The sequence below is a fragment of the Cibotium barometz genome, chromosome 12 (genome assembly GCF_041138505.1).
Source record: "Cibotium barometz isolate CiBa-2024 chromosome 12, ASM4113850v1, whole genome shotgun sequence".
NCBI lineage: Eukaryota > Viridiplantae > Streptophyta > Polypodiopsida > Cyatheales > Cibotiaceae > Cibotium > Cibotium barometz.
This window is the reverse complement of record NC_141057.1, coordinates 42620828-42638228: the sequence shown is the minus strand read 5'-3', so window position 1 is coordinate 42638228 and position 17401 is coordinate 42620828. Positions and strand designations below refer to the sequence as shown.

Sequence of the window (17401 nt, the reverse complement as noted above, 5' to 3'; positions counted from 1 at the left end):
CTCAAAGGACCTTAGTCTATAAGATACAGAATAGAAACATGGCTAGTGGTGTATGCCCTAGATGCAGGTCTTCTCTGGAAAGTGGTAAGCATCTGTTTTGGAACTGCCCTGCCCTAAGAAGCACTTGGGGCAAAATGACGAGGTGGATACAGAAGGGATTAAAATTTTTTTGGGAGGATTGGCTTCTTGGGAAATGGGCAATTAATGATGAATGCAGTGGATTGGTTTTTAACATTATTAGAGCTTGCATCTTATGGGAAATTTGGACCAGTAGAAATGACATAGTGTTTTTGAAGACTACTTGTATAGGACTGCACGATTCTGAACTGATGTATAAATGTATTTGCATGTGTTGGTCTATCTGTAATGTAAATAAAATTTGGCATGTGATGTGCTGATTCAGAACTTAAGAGGAATATCTCATAATGATGCCCCCTTTATATTGGCTGAGCTTCTTGCATACTTGGGGTTACTCCCTAATGTGGATTTGCTGGTAGGTGAGATGCTGGATTGAGAAGAAAAGCCCTCCCAGATTTGGGCCCAAAACACAGAGATGGTACCGTAAGGAAAAGCAAGTTCATACATTCGTGGCTTTTATTGAGAACCCGGTTGGCACAAGACCTATTGTTACGGTGTGGTCAAAACATGGAGGGCTACTAGAGAAACAGTCTCCCCGGGGCTGCACTACTGAGGCTATGATGGAGGCTTGTTTAGTGTTGGGATATCAGATTTATTGGGATCAATCCAGTTTTTTATGTGAAGATGATAGATGGGATTTCCTTCGTAAAATTCTAAACGAGATAAAAAAGGAGTAGAATAGTGTGGATGTGGGGTATTAAAGGTTGTGAGAAAGTCGGGTGTGATATATGTTGTTGGTCTGACTTTCAATAGATAATATATATACTTTATTGTTCCCCCCCAAAAAAGGACCTTAGTCTATATCACAAATTATTTATCAAATTAAACCTAAATGGGAGATCTAGCGAGGACCAATAATAATACACATTTTCCCATTTCGTTAGGGGTTTTATAAAAGATATGGTATTCGCTTACAAATGATAAATGGGGGGAAAAAATCACCATAAGCCTTTACCACCAAAAAATAAAAGAATAAATCAGCCTTAAAATTATATTGGTAGAAATATGTATTAATTTCTAAAAGAAAATTTTGACCTACTTTTGAGCTATAAACCCCACGCCAGGAGTGAGCTCGCCGAGGATGGATGCGACTCTCCGATCAGTTATTCAAGCTCTACCTTCGAAGCCCGTAGCTGACATCCTGTCACTTGGGGTATGTTACCACACAAGCTGATTCTTCTAGTCCTTGTATTTACAAACTACTTAAAATTCAAAAAACAAGAAAAAACAGACCTCTTTCTTCCTTCTTTGATGTATGTATGTATGTATGCATGCATGCATGTGTTTTTATGTATGTATGTATATATGCAGGCATGTGCTTTTATGTATGTGTGTTTGTTTTCATGTATGTATGCATGCATGTGTTTGTATGTATGTATGTATGTATGCATACTTGTATTTTTTATATGTGTGTGTGCATGCATGAATGCATTTGCGTGTATGTATGGTATGTTCGTCTCTAAAGATTAGACATTTGTACATACGTATAAGTACATGCATATATTTTTGAAGGCATCAGTTTTGTAGTGGTTCCTATAACTTTTTCATTGCACATCTTTGGTGAGGGTACCTATTTTCGCCAAAATCACCCCATACGTGCTGAATTCATCCCTGAGAAGTCAGCAGGATTCTTTCTCATAGGCCCCTGGGTCTTTCCATCCTTGCTAGGCTGCCACACTTAGCACCCCATGGTGTCACTGGGCTAGCCACACCCATAGGTGAGAATATTAGTTTGTCTCATCAGACAATGTCATTTGCCGGTGGCGTGATTTGAACTTGTGCCCTTGGGCTACAAGCATGAGCAGCTTACTGATGGACAAGGAGAGACATATGTTTAAGTATGTTAAGTCTGAATGTATGTATGCATCCAATCAGATTGGTTGATTTTATCCATCTTAATTATGAACGAGAAGGCAGAGGATCATCATAAGACACTATTCCTTAAAGGACATCTTACTGTAACAGAGGCTTGGGATAGGGGTTGAAGAGCATGCTCAATCACTGGGGATGGATGATTATATGACAACGTGGTCAAGAATGGTGATTTCTGGCATGTGCTTTTTGAATGAGGTGACTGGCATTGTGCATCGGTGCATTGCAGAGAAGGCCCAACTTTGGAGAAATTGACTGTTATACTGGCCTTACATGAAGTAAATAAGATGTGCATTACAATCTTAAATACAGGGCCATGCCCCAACCAGGAAAAATGACTTGATTGGACACATACATAGACAGTCCATGGACGTCAATCTTGGACAGCTATCCAACCACCTGGAGAGTGAGTGAGGTTTACTACCTAGATTCTCAACACTCATAAGTTTCAGACATACTTCTTACCTATGCAACCGCGTGGAAACACACAGGGACAGTTGTAGTCCCACCCTTAAGAGTGAGCAAGAGGCAGGCTCCCTGGATACTCATCACCGCTCAGACAGCTTGGATCTTATTGATGTTTGTCTGTTGTCATCCACATGTTGTACTACGTGTTGGTTTCCTAGGCTATCATGGATTTCCATGAAGAAAGTGCATTTGCACGAAATCTATGTTTCTTTTACACAGGTGTTACAGAACTTTGCCATTTAAGGTTCAAATCTTGCTGTATTAATGCAGGTCTGCCCAAGATGTGTTTTCCGATTTTTTGGACTTCGTGATGCAGTGTACTCAAATCCTGCATTTGCAAGCTTCCTTGCTGAGTGCAAACACACTGGTTGCAATGAGCCATCTGGTAACCCTGTGGGGCAGGAAGGCTCCACTGGATTAGAGGCTGGCCAAAGAACCTGTGAAGGTCTTTGTTCTGATGGTACATACAATCCCTGTATTGTTTGCCTTGGTATTCTTCATACTTTGGACATTGCTGCTGGTAAAGTTCTTCAGGAAGAGGAAAAGAAGTGGTTTTCTTTAAGCAAAGCACAAATTGTAGGAGCTGTCAAAGAAGAGGGCCATCAGTTCAGCACCTTCTGTCTGGAAGTCACAGTGCCAGGGGTGGTTTTGGTTAGGGAGCGTGCTCTTTGGTAAGTTCTTTGCCCTCCTGGACTAAGTTTGTAAGTTATCAATGGAGGCGTTTCTTAAGAGTGTGGTGCAATTTTGCTTTAAATTATGGAATGATTTGCTTTCATGGGATGCATGTTGTGAGGTCAGGCACTATCTGCAGGACAATTATGGTTCAGAGAGCTGTTTGCAAGGAAAGCATGCCAACGAACATGTGGTTCCATTAAAAGAGGCGTTGAAGTGGGCTTTGATTGAACCTCTTGAGAAATCACTGGTAAGGGCTCTCCGCACGTATTCTGAAAAACTCGCAGTACGACTTTGAACGTCTGATAGTCAAAATGTAGTGGAGGGCACTGCTGCACACACGTGCCCATGAGGTGCACATGCTTGTATATGGCGTTCCTTAAATCCTTTTATGTGCATGTGTTACAGGAAGCTGCTTATGACACTGGATCAGCCTTTAGGATTGCTCTACTGTACAAGCATCTGGAAGCCTCCATTGAGCTTGGCATCCTAGGATGTACTCCCGCAGTCAGCACCAAAGGAAAGTGGAATGGTATAGATTTAGAATTGGAGTGGATGGCACCGTTAGAAGTTGGCAACCCTTTTTGATAGGTTTCTGAAGAGAACTGTTTGCTATGCTTTCAATTTGTACTTCAACTGCAGGATCCAATGAGGGTAGTCGTGGAGGAGCTGAACCTATTGAGTCCTTGGCGGCAATTCAACGCTGTTTGTCTTCCATGTCACCTGAGGTGTTTGCTGCTCTATATCCATGCCCTCCTTCCAAGGTATGGCCAATTTTGAAGGGAATGAAATCAGATGTTTGCTCACTTCGGGAGTTTTGTTGCGTGCATAAATGTGCTACCATATTTACTCTCTAGCTTCTTTCTGCCACTGAGATGTTGGCTCTCTTATAGGGCCCTTCCAGGTAGCATCTCCAATGTGAGGGCATTCTATGCTGTTAGTGATGCTTTTTTGGGTCTCTCTACTGTCACCTTTGCTGCTTTGAAGCAAAACTTATTTTATGTACCTCTACAGCCCATTCTTTTTAGAGTCATAATCCTTCATAGCTTTTTTTATTGCAGCGTAGTGAACCCTGTCAACTAAATGTATTGTGTCATCGTACATCCATATACGTTGGAGGCAGGTACCTCAAGGTAGTGTAACATTCATTTAACTGCTTTTGAGCTGTTTTTGTTTTATTTAGTTTAAGTTAATTTTTTTTTCTTGGGGCAGTTTTCAAGGAATTTAAGCCAAACCCGCTGGTTAATCGACGATGAGCGCATGGGGGATGGCTCTGTACAAGTGAGTGGTCTTTAATCATCTTGAAGGCATTGTTTTTCAAATACACAGCCCATGCACACACATGCCTTTTCACACTTGTTGTAGCTGTGCCCATGCCTGTGCCTGTGCCCGTGCATGTACAATGTTATACATCTCTAAACCTGTACCTTATGTTTCCATGATTGTAGGAGATCATTGCAGATGTGATCTTTCCACATTTCAAAGCTGATTCGTACAAGTTTCATGCAGCGGGCCGAGAGGATATTGATGTGAGATTAATTTTTGTTAAAAGACCTCCCTTTGCCATTTTTAAAAATCTTTTTAAGAGATTTATTTAATAAAGTGCAATCCTTTGGCCAAGTTTTTGGTATTTAGTTGGTCAAGCATATGCACCTGCACCTGCACCTGCACATACGTGCACAAATGTCATTTAGATGTAAAACTTTGATTGAGGGTTCACATCCACCAGGTGAGAATGCTAGGAAACGGGCGTCCCTTTATGATAGAGTTTTCAAATGCACGCATTCTTTTATCGAAAGATGAAATACAGAAGCTTGAAGAGTCGATCAACAGCTCAAATGAAGGGTGGGTAAGTATCATCATCTGGATTCCCATGCACAAACTCTGAAAGATAATGAATCATTTAACTGCTTAATCATGCTTTCAGTGACTTCATATGAAGCCAGACAATGAGTTCTATTAGCGCTAATAATTCACTGTATGTTTGGGGTGTGTGTTGTTGAGGCAGAGCAGGTGAAGGTGAGGAATCTTCAGCTTGTTGGAAATGATGCTCGGAACCTCATGCTTGAAGGCGAGTCTGAAAAACAAGTGCGTGAATCTATGGTATTTTGTTTTGTTTGTTTCAATGAAATCAGGGCATTTGCATGGGCTAAAAATAAAATATCAGAATTAAACTGAATTTTCAAATTAATATAATAGGTTATTAAAACATAGCTGTACACATCTGCTGCAGATGGGTGGGCAAGGCTTTGAGATGGCAGGGAATATTTCCCTGTCCAACTACCCCCGCCCACCCTTGTCAGATTCTGTGACAACCATGATGGGCGGGGCAGATGCATAGACCCCCTTAGAGATGCCCAAACGTTGTTTTATGTCCTTGTAGCATGAAGAAGACTCGATCCAAAGTTCTTGGATGTGGTTTTCTGGTATGGATTTCTATTAGGAAGTAACAGGTTAGTTTCAGCAGTTTCTAACTAGATTTGCATGCATACATCCATACTTACATGCGTATGTACGTAAACTTATTGACTAAATGAGATGTGGACATAAGACTGCATTACTTGATGGAGATCACCTTCAAGGCATGCTGCCAAGCTTTGCTAATTGAGGTATCATGTATGCATTGCCCTGCACAAAATATGGACTATGGCACCTAGCTTCTCAGATGACATTGATGATTACCTCTTTTTTAAAATCATCTCTTTCTTGAGTTGTGACTCACCATGTGAGGATAATATGGCTTTGTTGTGCAGAAACAATACACTGCTGTTATCTGGTTATCAAGGCTTGTGACAGAAGCAGAAATTCAGGACATTATAGACCTTAAGGACTTGGTAAGCCTCCATACTGCATTTCGAAAGGGGGTTGAAAGGATAAAAACTGTAGATATTGCTGTTGTTGCTTTGGGTTTTTCTTTTCTCTTTTTCTTTTTACATATACAGGATTCTTTTACCACAAAATAACACAAATATTTTAATGTCACCTTAGAAAATTGACTCTGAAGGTTATTATTACAACTTGGCATTGCCAAATAAACTGAACACGTTGAAGGTTCTCTTGCTCATGGAATGTGGAAATTTATGCCCAAAACGCAAAACAAAAGCTTTTGGATTATACGGCTCTTGAGTTGGAGTATTTGGACTGCTTTGGGCATCTATTTCTTGGTATGCCTTGTGGTAAATGAGCCTTAACTTGTTGAGTGTACAAGGAGGACTTATTGATACAGTCCCCCTTAATGCCATCAGAAGGCTCCAAACCAAGATGGAGGACAATAGCCAAGGGAACATCCAAGACTGCCAATAAGTAGAAAGCTCAAGCTTTAACTTCAAAGCAAGCAGCTAAAGATCGTGAAGCACAAGCCCCAAAGGCTACAATAGCCTCCTAAACAGGCTAATGGACCAGATATAGAGGTCCAAAAGAAGAAAACCTTGAAGGGCACTTGGAAATGTGACACATGTATGAGCATGCATGGCAAAGCTAGACATCAGAATGCAGCCGACAGGAAAAGTTGGACAGCATAGAGGATATGTGGCACTGCCATGTGGCAATGGTGACATGGTGGCCGTGATGTGGCATTGATGTTGTGGCAGCTGGGTATAGCTGGCCGACTAGGAGCATTGGTGCATATATATACGCGGGTCACCAAATCGTCATATTCATCTGCTTTCCTCAGCTTTGTACTTCATAGAGCATTTCTCTTTAGGCGAAGTGCTAGCTAGGAGTGAACAGTAGGTCACAGGTTTGCGATTTGATGTCTTCATTCTCAGCCACATCTTGTACTTGAATTTCAGTTGTATTACTTCTTGTACATAATACAAAGAAGTAGTTTAGGACTCTTGTGTGTGCTGTATCTTCGGAAAACCCCAGCACATAGGTGCCAAGTGTTCTACAATTAGTATCAGAGCCTAGGGAACCTGCAAATTTCTTTTCTTTTCTTTTTTGGCACCCGTGTGCATTCGGGTTTGGAAAGAGTGAATATTTGGGTTCTCTGTCAGAATACGCAGCGGAGATGATGACCAGATCTGGGAACACAAGAGCAAAACGCAGTGCAGAAAATCACAGCACAAAAGATGTCATCAGCAATGATCTGTTCACGAACAAAGTGCCTCTGGATGACCATGGGTTCCCAAACCTGCAATGCAACCTCTGCATCCTCACCACCTCACAAGCAGCATCACAAACAGCCCGGTACTCTGCCTCTGTCCTCGACAAGGCAAAAGATGACTGTCTCTTACTGCTCCGTAAAACTGCTCCTGGGCCTGAAGTAGATCTCCTCATGTCCGGATCTCCTCCCCAAACTGAGTCACTCCAACCGTGGAGTCGGACTCCATCAATCAATCCCCCTCCTGTGGTGTAAAAGAGTCCATGATCCTTCGCATGCCGCAGAAACCAAAGGAAACGCAATCCTGCCTCCCAAAGAGTCATCTGCAACCATGAGCTCAACTGCCTCATGAGGAAGCTCCCGTCCAATCTGGTGTCCATCAACCAGATCAATGAACCATTCTGCTTCTGAGTCAAAGAGGTATCACACTGCTCACAAGGATCAACACTTGTTACGGTGTAAAACCAAGTCCTGGAAACCTGCTGAAGACCACGCAAGGCCTTCTGAAACCTGTCAACCACCCCCTTTGAGTCCGGAACCACAAAGCCTGTAGTATGCACCTCCTTCTGCAAGTAATCAACTGCCACCTACCTTGCTTTTCGAAAGGTCCTCGTGGAAAGAACATCCTCATCTAGAGGAGGTTCTTTGTCCCGAATACTACGAGACATCAGGGCATAAGTTACCTGTTCAGTTTCCTCTGACTGACGAACACAAGAACTACCACCATCAATACTGGAGAGTTCCTGCCAACTGCTGCCATCTACTGGCAAGCTATCCACCATCTGGTCCCGGAAAGCCTGCAATTGCAGCGTATCCACACCTAAGTGGCCATTACCAGACTGCCACTCATCACAAACCTGAGGACCTGGGAGAGAGAGTGCTGAAAGCTTGTAAACTCCATTCTCCACCCCGCCTTCCCAAACCACCTGGCGTGTTGCTTTGTCCCGGAGAGCAACAAAATGCTCATCAAACTCCACCCGTACGCCAGTCTTGCAAACCCGATGTACTGACAACAACAGATGAAAACCAAGTGACGGAACATACAACACCTGGGAGGAATGCTTCCCCCCTCTGCCATCGGGAACTATCTCCATCCTGCCCTCACTGTGAACTGGGATAGTGGATGTATCCCCAGTAAGAATGTGACTAGAATACTTGCAGAGATCCTGTAAAGCAGAATGGGAAGGAGTCATGTGCTTGGAAGCACCACTGTCTAGAATCCACTCCCGAGTATTCGTTGCGGAGAATCCTCCAATCTCCTCCCTGCCTGAAGAAAATGAAACATCGGTGTCCACCACCTCCAGGTGCACAAAAGCCGGAGTCTTCATGATTGCTGCTGAGGAATCTTCACCCTTCTCGGTCTTCCGCTTGGGACATTGCCTCCAATAGTGGCCTTTCTCGCCACAATCATTACAGGTCCTCTCTGCCTTTAGTTTCTCGCGGTTAGTAATGGACTTCTTCTCAGAAGACTTCTCCGACGAAGCCTTCCCTTTGCCCGTGTTACGGCCTTTCGACCGTTGGCCAATTAAGGCCTATGAACCTCCACCCTGAGGAGGATTCGTGAATCGTTCCTCCTGGTCCAAGACCATGGGCACAAGCTCCTCCCACGTGATGGTGCTGAGCCTGCCACACTGGTAATCAAAGACCAGTAAAATGCTGAGTACTGAGAGGGCAAGTGCGACAGCAACGTTATGGCCATGTCCTCTGACGATATCTCCTTCCCAGCCTGAAGAACTTCTTGCTGAAGAGCCTGTAGCTTGTTAATATGCTCCCGCATCGTCGTCGACTTTGCAGGGCTCATAACCCGCATCTGTACTTCCAAGGAAATCCTCTTCATGGGCGATACCCTGTTGTAAAGAGAGGCCAAATGCTGCCATATACCTCTGGCCAGCGTCATATGCTTCACATGATTGATTACCTGCGGTGTGCAGTTGAGAAAGATAAACGAACGGACCCTAGCGTTGACACGATCCACATCTGTGTCTGAGCCTCCCGGTCCTTTCGGATCGACGGTAACTCCCCTTCCTCTACTTCTGGCCGTGGAACCCCAACGACGACGAAATCAGCGAGGTCGTAAGACTCCAGAACAGATTCCATCATAACCTTCCATATGCCGTAGTTGCTCCCGTCCAACTGACGGTCCATCGGGAACGTGGGGAGTGTCGGGATCTTCAAACACATCTGCCATTGCGGGGATGTACTCTGAAAAGGGTGGGTGGGTGGGAACAAAGAAGAACTAACACTTGCAAGTGGCTGTCCAGCAAATCAGCCCGCCGTCCTCGTGCTTCTCCTCTTCCCGAACTGTCCCAAACAGTCCACCAATCAACAACACAACAGTCCCCCTCTTGCTCACACAAATCCCAAGAACTATCTAGAGCCTAGGCTCTGATACCATGTCAGAATATGCAGCGGAGATGATGACCAGATCTGGGAACACAAGAGCAAAACGCAGTGCAGAAAATCACAGCACAAGAGAGTGAGAGATAGAGGCGTGTAACTCTGCTCTATATACACAAGAAGATCCCGGAAATAGTACAAAATGGAATGGGGGGCTGGGGGCCATTTTATATGGCCCCATATACCCAGTCGGCATGTGCTAAAGGCAGCCGACTGGTCCTGAAACTCCACGACCAGCATATGCAGCCAGTCGGCCAGCTGTGAGCAGTCGGCCATAACATAAATGGAGTCGTGGATCAGTGCCATCAGTCGGCCAGCTACTGGGTCCTCCTGCCATCTCAGGGTTGCCTCCCAAGCCACAGAAAAATGGGGAAAAAATAGGGGAAAAATACGGAGAGTGGGGAAAAATGAGAAAACACCTCATAAGGGCGGGCACACCCACAACAAAGGCCTTGGTGTATAAAAATAGACAGGAGATGACTTCTAACATTCTCTTCATTGTACTTGGGTTATTCGGGGTATATTGTGCTTCCCAACCCCATAAAACCTCTACCTCATCGCACAGGGCTGAAATCCCTCACCCGGTCCTTGATCACTAGATCCTTGTCATAGATTCACAACTCACTGATTTGCTTTTGAGCATGAAGGCATTCATGGATGTACAGGCGGCTAAAATGGAGGTTATATCTCCCTGTCTTGACAGGATGGAGTCGGCACACCTGGAGCACCTAGTATTCCCGATCTGGAATCTACATAGGCCCATGCTTTGGAGAAAGTGTTGGATGATCCTGAGGACGAAGTGGCAAAACTTTTTGGTCATCATTCTACACTTGTGTGTACTTGGTAGGAGAGACGTTCGCGTCACCGACGGTCTCCTTTTCGCAGAGTCCCTCTCCATTGGATTCTTTGGATATTTCTCGCTCACCTTCATCGGCTCGACGTCGGGGGACTACTGGTGTGCTGAGTTCTTCCTCAATGCCTCGTGAGGAATGAGCTCAATAATGAAGCTTCTTAAGCCTCCCAAGTTCAATGGGAAGATGGACGTAGAAGTCATTTAGTAACAAATGGACCAACGAGATGGCTGCCACGTTGGCAGCAACGAGTGGTTCAGATATTTTTTCAACTCCATTTGTTGGTGCCTACGCCTTTGACGGGTGCCACTCTCTTGTGGTGGGAAGACCACCTTAGGCACCACTTCGTGACTTGCTGAGATGATTGCCGCAAGGCGGTCTTGAACCATTGATTACCAGCGTGAATTGAAGAAACAATGGGATCGTTTTATGCAGAAACATGGCGAATCAATAACCGACTATCTCGCTTGTTTCTGGAAGCTTTTGCTCATGTTCCCAAGGACCATCTGGTGGTTAGAGTAGGTTGAGCGATTTGTGGATGGTTTGAAACCATCTTTGCATGAAGACATTCGTGCACATTGGCCCCGTGGTCTTTCAGATGCGGTTCATCTTGCTACGACCCTTTAGACATGGGGGAGAGTTCTAGGTTTGGGACTCAACAATAGGGGCAACAAAAAGGCAAAGACAAGGGTGGCCAGTCCAAGGCCAAGGATGGTAAGGACAAGGCAAGTGGGGGAGCCTTGATGACTCGCCTCACCCTTGAAGAGCGTTATGCCAAGATGGCTGTTGGACGGTGCTTTTATTGTGACTCCACTGAGCACATCGCGAAGGATTGTCCGAAGACCTTGGAGGAGCAGTCTGAGGAGGAGGCTTCTTCAAATTCGGAGGAGCAGTACGAGGAGGAGGCTTCTTCAAAATTGGAGGATGAGTGTGAAGGAGGTGCATGTGTGCACATCTCAACTTTTTTCATTTCTTGGGTTGAGCACACACCCATGGTGCTTCATTGCATCAGGCCACAGGTATGAATAGAGGAAGTTTTCAGCCAGGTCGCTGAGGGAGAGTCTTCACAGTTGCCGTTTGCACTCGGTGGAGAATCTTTGGTTGCAATGCCAGTGGCTTCAGTTTTTGGGGTCGTTTAGGAGGACTCTTCTCACATGCCGTTTGCATTGGGTAGAGTATCTTTAGTGTCTAATGTCATGGAGGCACCCTCAAGAGGACATGTCATTAGATTTGTCTTCATCATGGGAGGATAGGCCAGTTGGTGTATCTTCACAGTACACAGATTTCTTGGAGACTGCATATGTGGAGATTAACTTTATGATCATGGCCATGAATCTAGGTAGTAAGCTTATATCTCGACTCTTACCAAAGAATCTTGGGTGGTTTCGTTTGGTATGGTTGATGGTGAGGAGGTTTTGGACCTCACGGTGGTCGGGCCTATGGTCCAAGATGTATGAGGATACACTCTCTTGCCTGTGAAGGAGGAGGGAGTGGAACTCTTGGGTAGATCCATTTGGTTTAGTTCATTGTAAGGAGGTAATGGACCTCATGGTCTCTGGGCCTATGGTCCAAAAGGTAAGAGGATACACCACCTTGCCTTTGGAGGAGGGTGTAGGACGACTGATGGGAGAAGGGCACAAATCTTTTTTGCAGGAGAGAGAGGGAGTGGACTGTAGTGTGCTGTGAGGGCTGGTGGAGTGCTGTACAGATGGGCATGCCCATGCACATGGCGGGCACCCACTTGCGGACAGCCTGTATGGACCCTTGGGCGCACTACACGGCTCCTCCAGAAAAGCAAGGGCATGGTGGCTATTTTTGGCATAAAAAATTAAGACGTCTCTTTAGTAGTTTTAAAGGCATCTCTGCACTTCACATGTGAGAAGTGGTAGCGTTGGATTCTGCAGAAAAATCACACCTGTTGCTAGAAAGCTTTGAGCGGCCATCTATCTGCCTTCACGGATCCACACACTTGCATCATCACTGCTGAATTTAGTATTGCAGTTTTGCGTTAGTAATCTCCAGGCTTTTGACAAGCTGTTTTCATGGCGAAACACCTTGTTGGGGAGGCTATGGCTGTAGACACACATGATGGATGACCAATTCAACCTCCTGTACCTGAAGCTGCCTCTCGGACAGCCATCACCTACTCATCCCCCTGAATCTCCTTCAAATCTTTGCTTGCTTCCCAACCCCTTTAATAGTTGAGTCAACTGGCTCCTATAGCTGTTTTCGCAAGATAAGTCCTTGGATGGTTTGGAGTGATAAGCTGGATCGGTGTTTCCGAGTGCTGAAGAAGCTAGTCACTTGAGCACGCTCTAAGTGAAACACTCTGTAGAAAGACTTGTGTTGAGAAATGCAGATGATTTTGCCTAGTTTCCTGGGCACGTATATATATGCATCTTTAATGCTGGTCGGCGTGCTAATAATGCTGTCGGCGTATTTATAGGACTGCCCACAACTTGGTGTACTGGGCTGACCTGGTGTCCAGTTGGCCGACCACATGTGGCACCATCGCTTGACGGCCTGCGCACACCTAAGGCTGGCTGACCTGTACCATAGGTGAGGTGTCACATAAATGGAGTTATTAGTTTTTTATCATCCCTAGCGCTTCCAACTACTTTTAAGTTCTATGCCATGCGTTCTAAAGTAGATGATTTGTGAGTGGACTTTTATCGAGTGAATCTTGCTTTTTCATTTCTCATTATGTTTAGGAAGTTTCCATTGAAGCTGCTGTCATGTCTACCTTCTGATAAAGCTTTTGGTCACTATCACTGTGTTGATAGTGCCCTTTCACTATTAGGAGTATGCCTGCCATTAGGAGTGTGTTTTCTTTCAACATTGTAATATAGGTGTTGTATTTGCAGGAAATACAACAAAAAACTCCAGTTAGGGTGCTTCATCGACGTAGTCCTCTTGTTCGACCTCGGATCATTCATTGGTAAGCTAACACTTTTTGGAACACTTTTATATACCCACATTTTCCTTGTGTGTTTGACGCTGAAGTATTGCTCATTGGTATTTGATTTTATACGTATTGCATGTTGCTATGTGTTAGCATTGTATGCACTTTTACCTTTTGTTGGTGACTTTTTTTGAGACTGTTTATTTTACTTTATTGTAATACTAGTGAAGAGCATGCATATTGTTAAGGAATAAAGAAAATTAAACACGTGTACTCTTTGCTGTACACTATGCTCATTATTTAGGTGGTCTGCCAAACTTTTCATTAATTGGCCTTGTGCATTTAAATTTTGTAATCTTCCGATGTACTTGAGTATATAGATCCTCTCCACACTAATAACTATGGTTGAGGGAATGTTAGATAATAGACCCTTCTATTAGTTTTTTTTAAAAGTATGCAGAAAGCAAACTACAACACTCAAAAGAGGTCAACAACTCCTCTCCAGTCATGATAGGATGCAGAAAGGAGGAGAGGCTCCCTCCTTGGGTGGATGCTCTTGAAGGGAGACTACATCAGGAAAGAGAAGGGAGGAGGGAGGGTGTGCCTGTATGGGGGCAGAAAACACAAGTACCGCCGTTGCCTTCACGAGCATGAAAGAGGCCCAGAGAAATGAGTGTGGTGGAAGGCATCAACTAGGCAGTGAAAGGTCCAGAGGTGGATCCACACGCCTAGGGGAAAAGGTTGGGGACTCTACTCAAGCCTTGGCTCACGAGGTTTGTGGAGCTGGTTTGGATGGGGAGTAATGGCAAAGGGCAGAGATGAAGGGGCGTGGAGATGGTGGGGAAGACGGAGCTGGAATAGAGCACGGGGATCAGCTGGGGGGAGGTTGGCGTCACGAAGAGTGAGAACTTGAGAGAGAAGGGCGAGGAGTGAAGGGTTACGGCAGGCAGTAAAAGGCTTTGTGGCAGATGGAGATGAGGGATCAGGTGGAGGTGAGTTGACGGCAGGCAGGCAGTAAAAGGCTGTGTGGCAGATGGAGATGAGGGATCAGGTGGAGGTGAGTTGACGGAGGGTGACCATGACGTAGGGGACATGTGACGGAGATTAGCAAGGGCAGGGAGCATAGAACGTATTGACATAGGTCAAGCAAAGGAGGTGGAGGGTCACGGAGACCAGCCAATGGAGGTTAGGCAGCAGGGGGGGAGGTTAGGCAGCAGGGGGGCATAAGGGAGTAAGGCACGAGTACTTTGGGCTCTGTGTTGTGCCTGCTTCCGTCACTCTCGCGAGCACCGGCGGGTTTGTGCTTGCCACTCCTGCTCTGTGGTTGTTTGTTGCTGCTATGCTTGTTATAGCGGGTTGCTGAACGTGCTTGTTGTAACGGGTTGCTGAACGTGCTTGTTGTAACGGGTTGCTGAACGTGCTTGTTTGTGTGATAGTTGGAACACTTACATAGTAAACTTGATTAAGCACACAATTATCAGAAGACAGCCAAAATTTTAGCTTTGCACAAACACCCTACATTAGGGGTCAAAGATGTTCTTGTAAAAGATGCCGGTGCTGCCCACAAGAAGCCTCAACCCGTGCGCACTAGATTTTCCAATTACATCCAAGATCTAAAAACCAAACAAGCCCAGGATTCCCATGGCAGCCGGCCACGTATTCCAAGAGTACTCATGTGCCTGTGATCTCTAGCCACGCGGTGTGCATATTTGCATAGCCATGACAGATGGTCATGACTCTCCTACGCTTCCAATGTTGACGTCTTGTGACAACCGATAATCAACAAAGCGGCTTACACGTGTGAAGTGCATGCCTTCGAAGCTTCACCAGAGCATAGATGATAAGATGCAGGAGCTAGAGGTGAGGATGGTTGAAGGCAGCAAGCGGAAGCAGAGGAGAGACTTGGAGCAGCCAACAATGATCCGACACTTGAGCAAAATGATGAATGAATTAACTGGCAAAAAGCTTGTTCTTATATATAGCGCAAATAGCCAAGTTGGCCAGTAGAAGAAACCCACGATTGGTGAAAAATACCTACGACTAGGGAAAAGTTCCTAAAAATGCGGGAAAAAATACCCATGATTGAGGAAAATACATCAGATAAATATGCTGCATAAATGGTGCAATAAATGGGATAAATGCTGGAGATGAACATAGTCCAACACCTCCTCTCAGCTCCAGCACGGTGGACCAACTCCTATACAGGTCGGGAGTTGATCAATAGAATCTCGAGGAAGGGTCAGCTAGGTTGTCCTGAGAGGGACAATACTCCAGTGACTAGCTCACGAACAAAGTGAAAATGGACCTCAATGTGTATGGTCCTGCCATGAGAAGATGAAGTTCAAGCCGACGCCAAGGCACTCTGGCTGTTTGTAAGAATGCGAACAGAGGAGTCTGAAAGAACATCAAGATTACTCAGTATCTACATCAACCATAATAGCTCGTAGCAAGTATCCAAATAGGCTCGGTATTGAGCCTCAATAGAAGAAATCGAGACTGTATCCTGCTTCTTGGATCACTAGGAAAGGAGGCCAAAACCTAAAGTGAAGCAATAACCAGAAGTGAACCGCCTATTATCCCGGTCACCTGCCGAATCAGCATCAGAGTATCTGGCAGGCTCAATGCCTGCTCTGAAAGAGAGACCATAGTCCAAGGTACAAGATAAGTATCGAAGAACCTTGAGAGCAGCCTGCCATTGAGAATGTCAAGGAGTGGAAGAGGATTGATTGAGAACACTGACACTATAAGAAATGTTAGGCTTGGTATAAGTCAAGCGAATAAGAGAACCCACAAGCCTCCGATACTGCGTACCATCTTCAAAGATGGGAGTAGAATCTTCTCGGGAAAAGCTTGGAGTCAGGATCCATCGGAGAGGAAAGAGGACAACAGTTTGTCTCCCGAATGTCTCTAGGAGTTGTTGTAGATATCTGTACTGGCTAAGGAAAACTCCATCAGGATTCTGATAGACCTCCATACCAAGAAAGTAGTGGAGAAGTTCTAAATCAGTCATCTCAAAAGTGAGCTAAATCGAGGAGTGGAAGAGAACTGACTGAGAAGACTGACACTATAAGAAATGTCGGGCCTGGTATAAGTCAAGTGAATAAGAGAACCCACAAGCCTCTGATACTGCGTACTGTCCTCAAAGATGGGAGTAGAATCTTCTCGTGAAAGCTTGAAGTTAGGATCCATCGGAGAGGAAAGAGGACAATGGTTTGTCTCCTGAATGTCTCTAGGAGCTGCTGTAGATATTTGTATTGGGTAAGGAAAACTCCATCAGGATTCTGATAGACCTCCATACCAAGAAAGTAGTGGAGAAGTCCTAAATCAGTCATCTCAAAAGTGAGCTAAATCTGACCGGAGTTGTTCAATCTTGGCAAGATGAGAGTGAGTGATCACTAAATCATCAACATATAAGATGATCAAATAGATCAAAGCACCCTGAGCAAAGACATAGAGATTGATGTCTGCAAAGCATCTCTGGAAGCCAAGGGAAAGAAAGAATGCATTGATCTTATCATACCATGCCTTGGGTGCTTGTTTCAAACCATAAAGGGCTTTGTGCAATTTGTGCACCTTACCCTCGTGTCCAGGAACCTAAAAACCTGGAGGTTGTTCAACATAGACCTCCTCATGCAAGTCAAAAGTAGACTTGATTTACATCTGATAAACTGGCCAGTGAGGATGAACGGAGAGAGCAAGAACTGTCTGGATAGTGGTGTGTCTGGCTGTAGGGGCAAAAGTTTCGTCATAGTCAATACCCTCAATTTGAGAATACCCCTTTGCAACCAATCTAGCTTTCTGTTTGTCCAGAGAGCCACTTGACTCCAATGACCTACCTCTGCAAAGGCCGGTCCTCAAGCTCCCATGTACCATTCTTTTCAATCGAATCATGGCACCAGTTTACTAAGGAAGAGCAAGAGCCTCTTTAGTTGTAGTAGGCTCATATGACTGCACCAATTTACTTATCAAGGCGAGGTTACAGGAATGACGAAGCTATTG

General features: G+C 44.9%; 1 protein-coding gene across 3 annotated transcripts in view; it reads left to right on the top strand.

Moving 5' to 3' along the window:
• Positions 1–1137: 1137 nt before the first annotated feature.
• Positions 1138–17401, top strand: part of LOC147633430 (Pseudouridine synthase family protein) — a 56151-nt gene continuing 39887 nt past the window's right edge. Inside the window, exons 1-13 of one of the 3 annotated variants that reach the window (XM_086806505.1) lie at positions 1138–1291; positions 2749–2938; positions 3059–3149; positions 3277–3400; positions 3559–3682; positions 3793–3914; positions 4212–4283; positions 4363–4431; positions 4599–4679; positions 4880–4999; positions 5164–5238; positions 5904–5984; positions 13350–13438. In XM_086806505.1, coding sequence (XP_086662631.1) covers positions 1220–1291; positions 2749–2938; positions 3059–3149; positions 3277–3400; positions 3559–3682; positions 3793–3914; positions 4212–4283; positions 4363–4431; positions 4599–4679; positions 4880–4999; positions 5164–5238; positions 5904–5984; positions 13350–13438 — 1310 coding nt within the window. In that variant the 5' untranslated portion in view covers positions 1138–1219. Of the gene's footprint in view, positions 1292–2748; positions 3150–3276; positions 3401–3558; positions 3683–3792; positions 3915–4211; positions 4284–4362; positions 4432–4598; positions 4680–4879; positions 5000–5163; positions 5239–5903; positions 5985–13349; positions 13439–17401 lie in introns of all 3 variants that reach the window. The other 2 variants (XM_086806503.1, XM_086806504.1) reach the window with 2 other exon arrangements.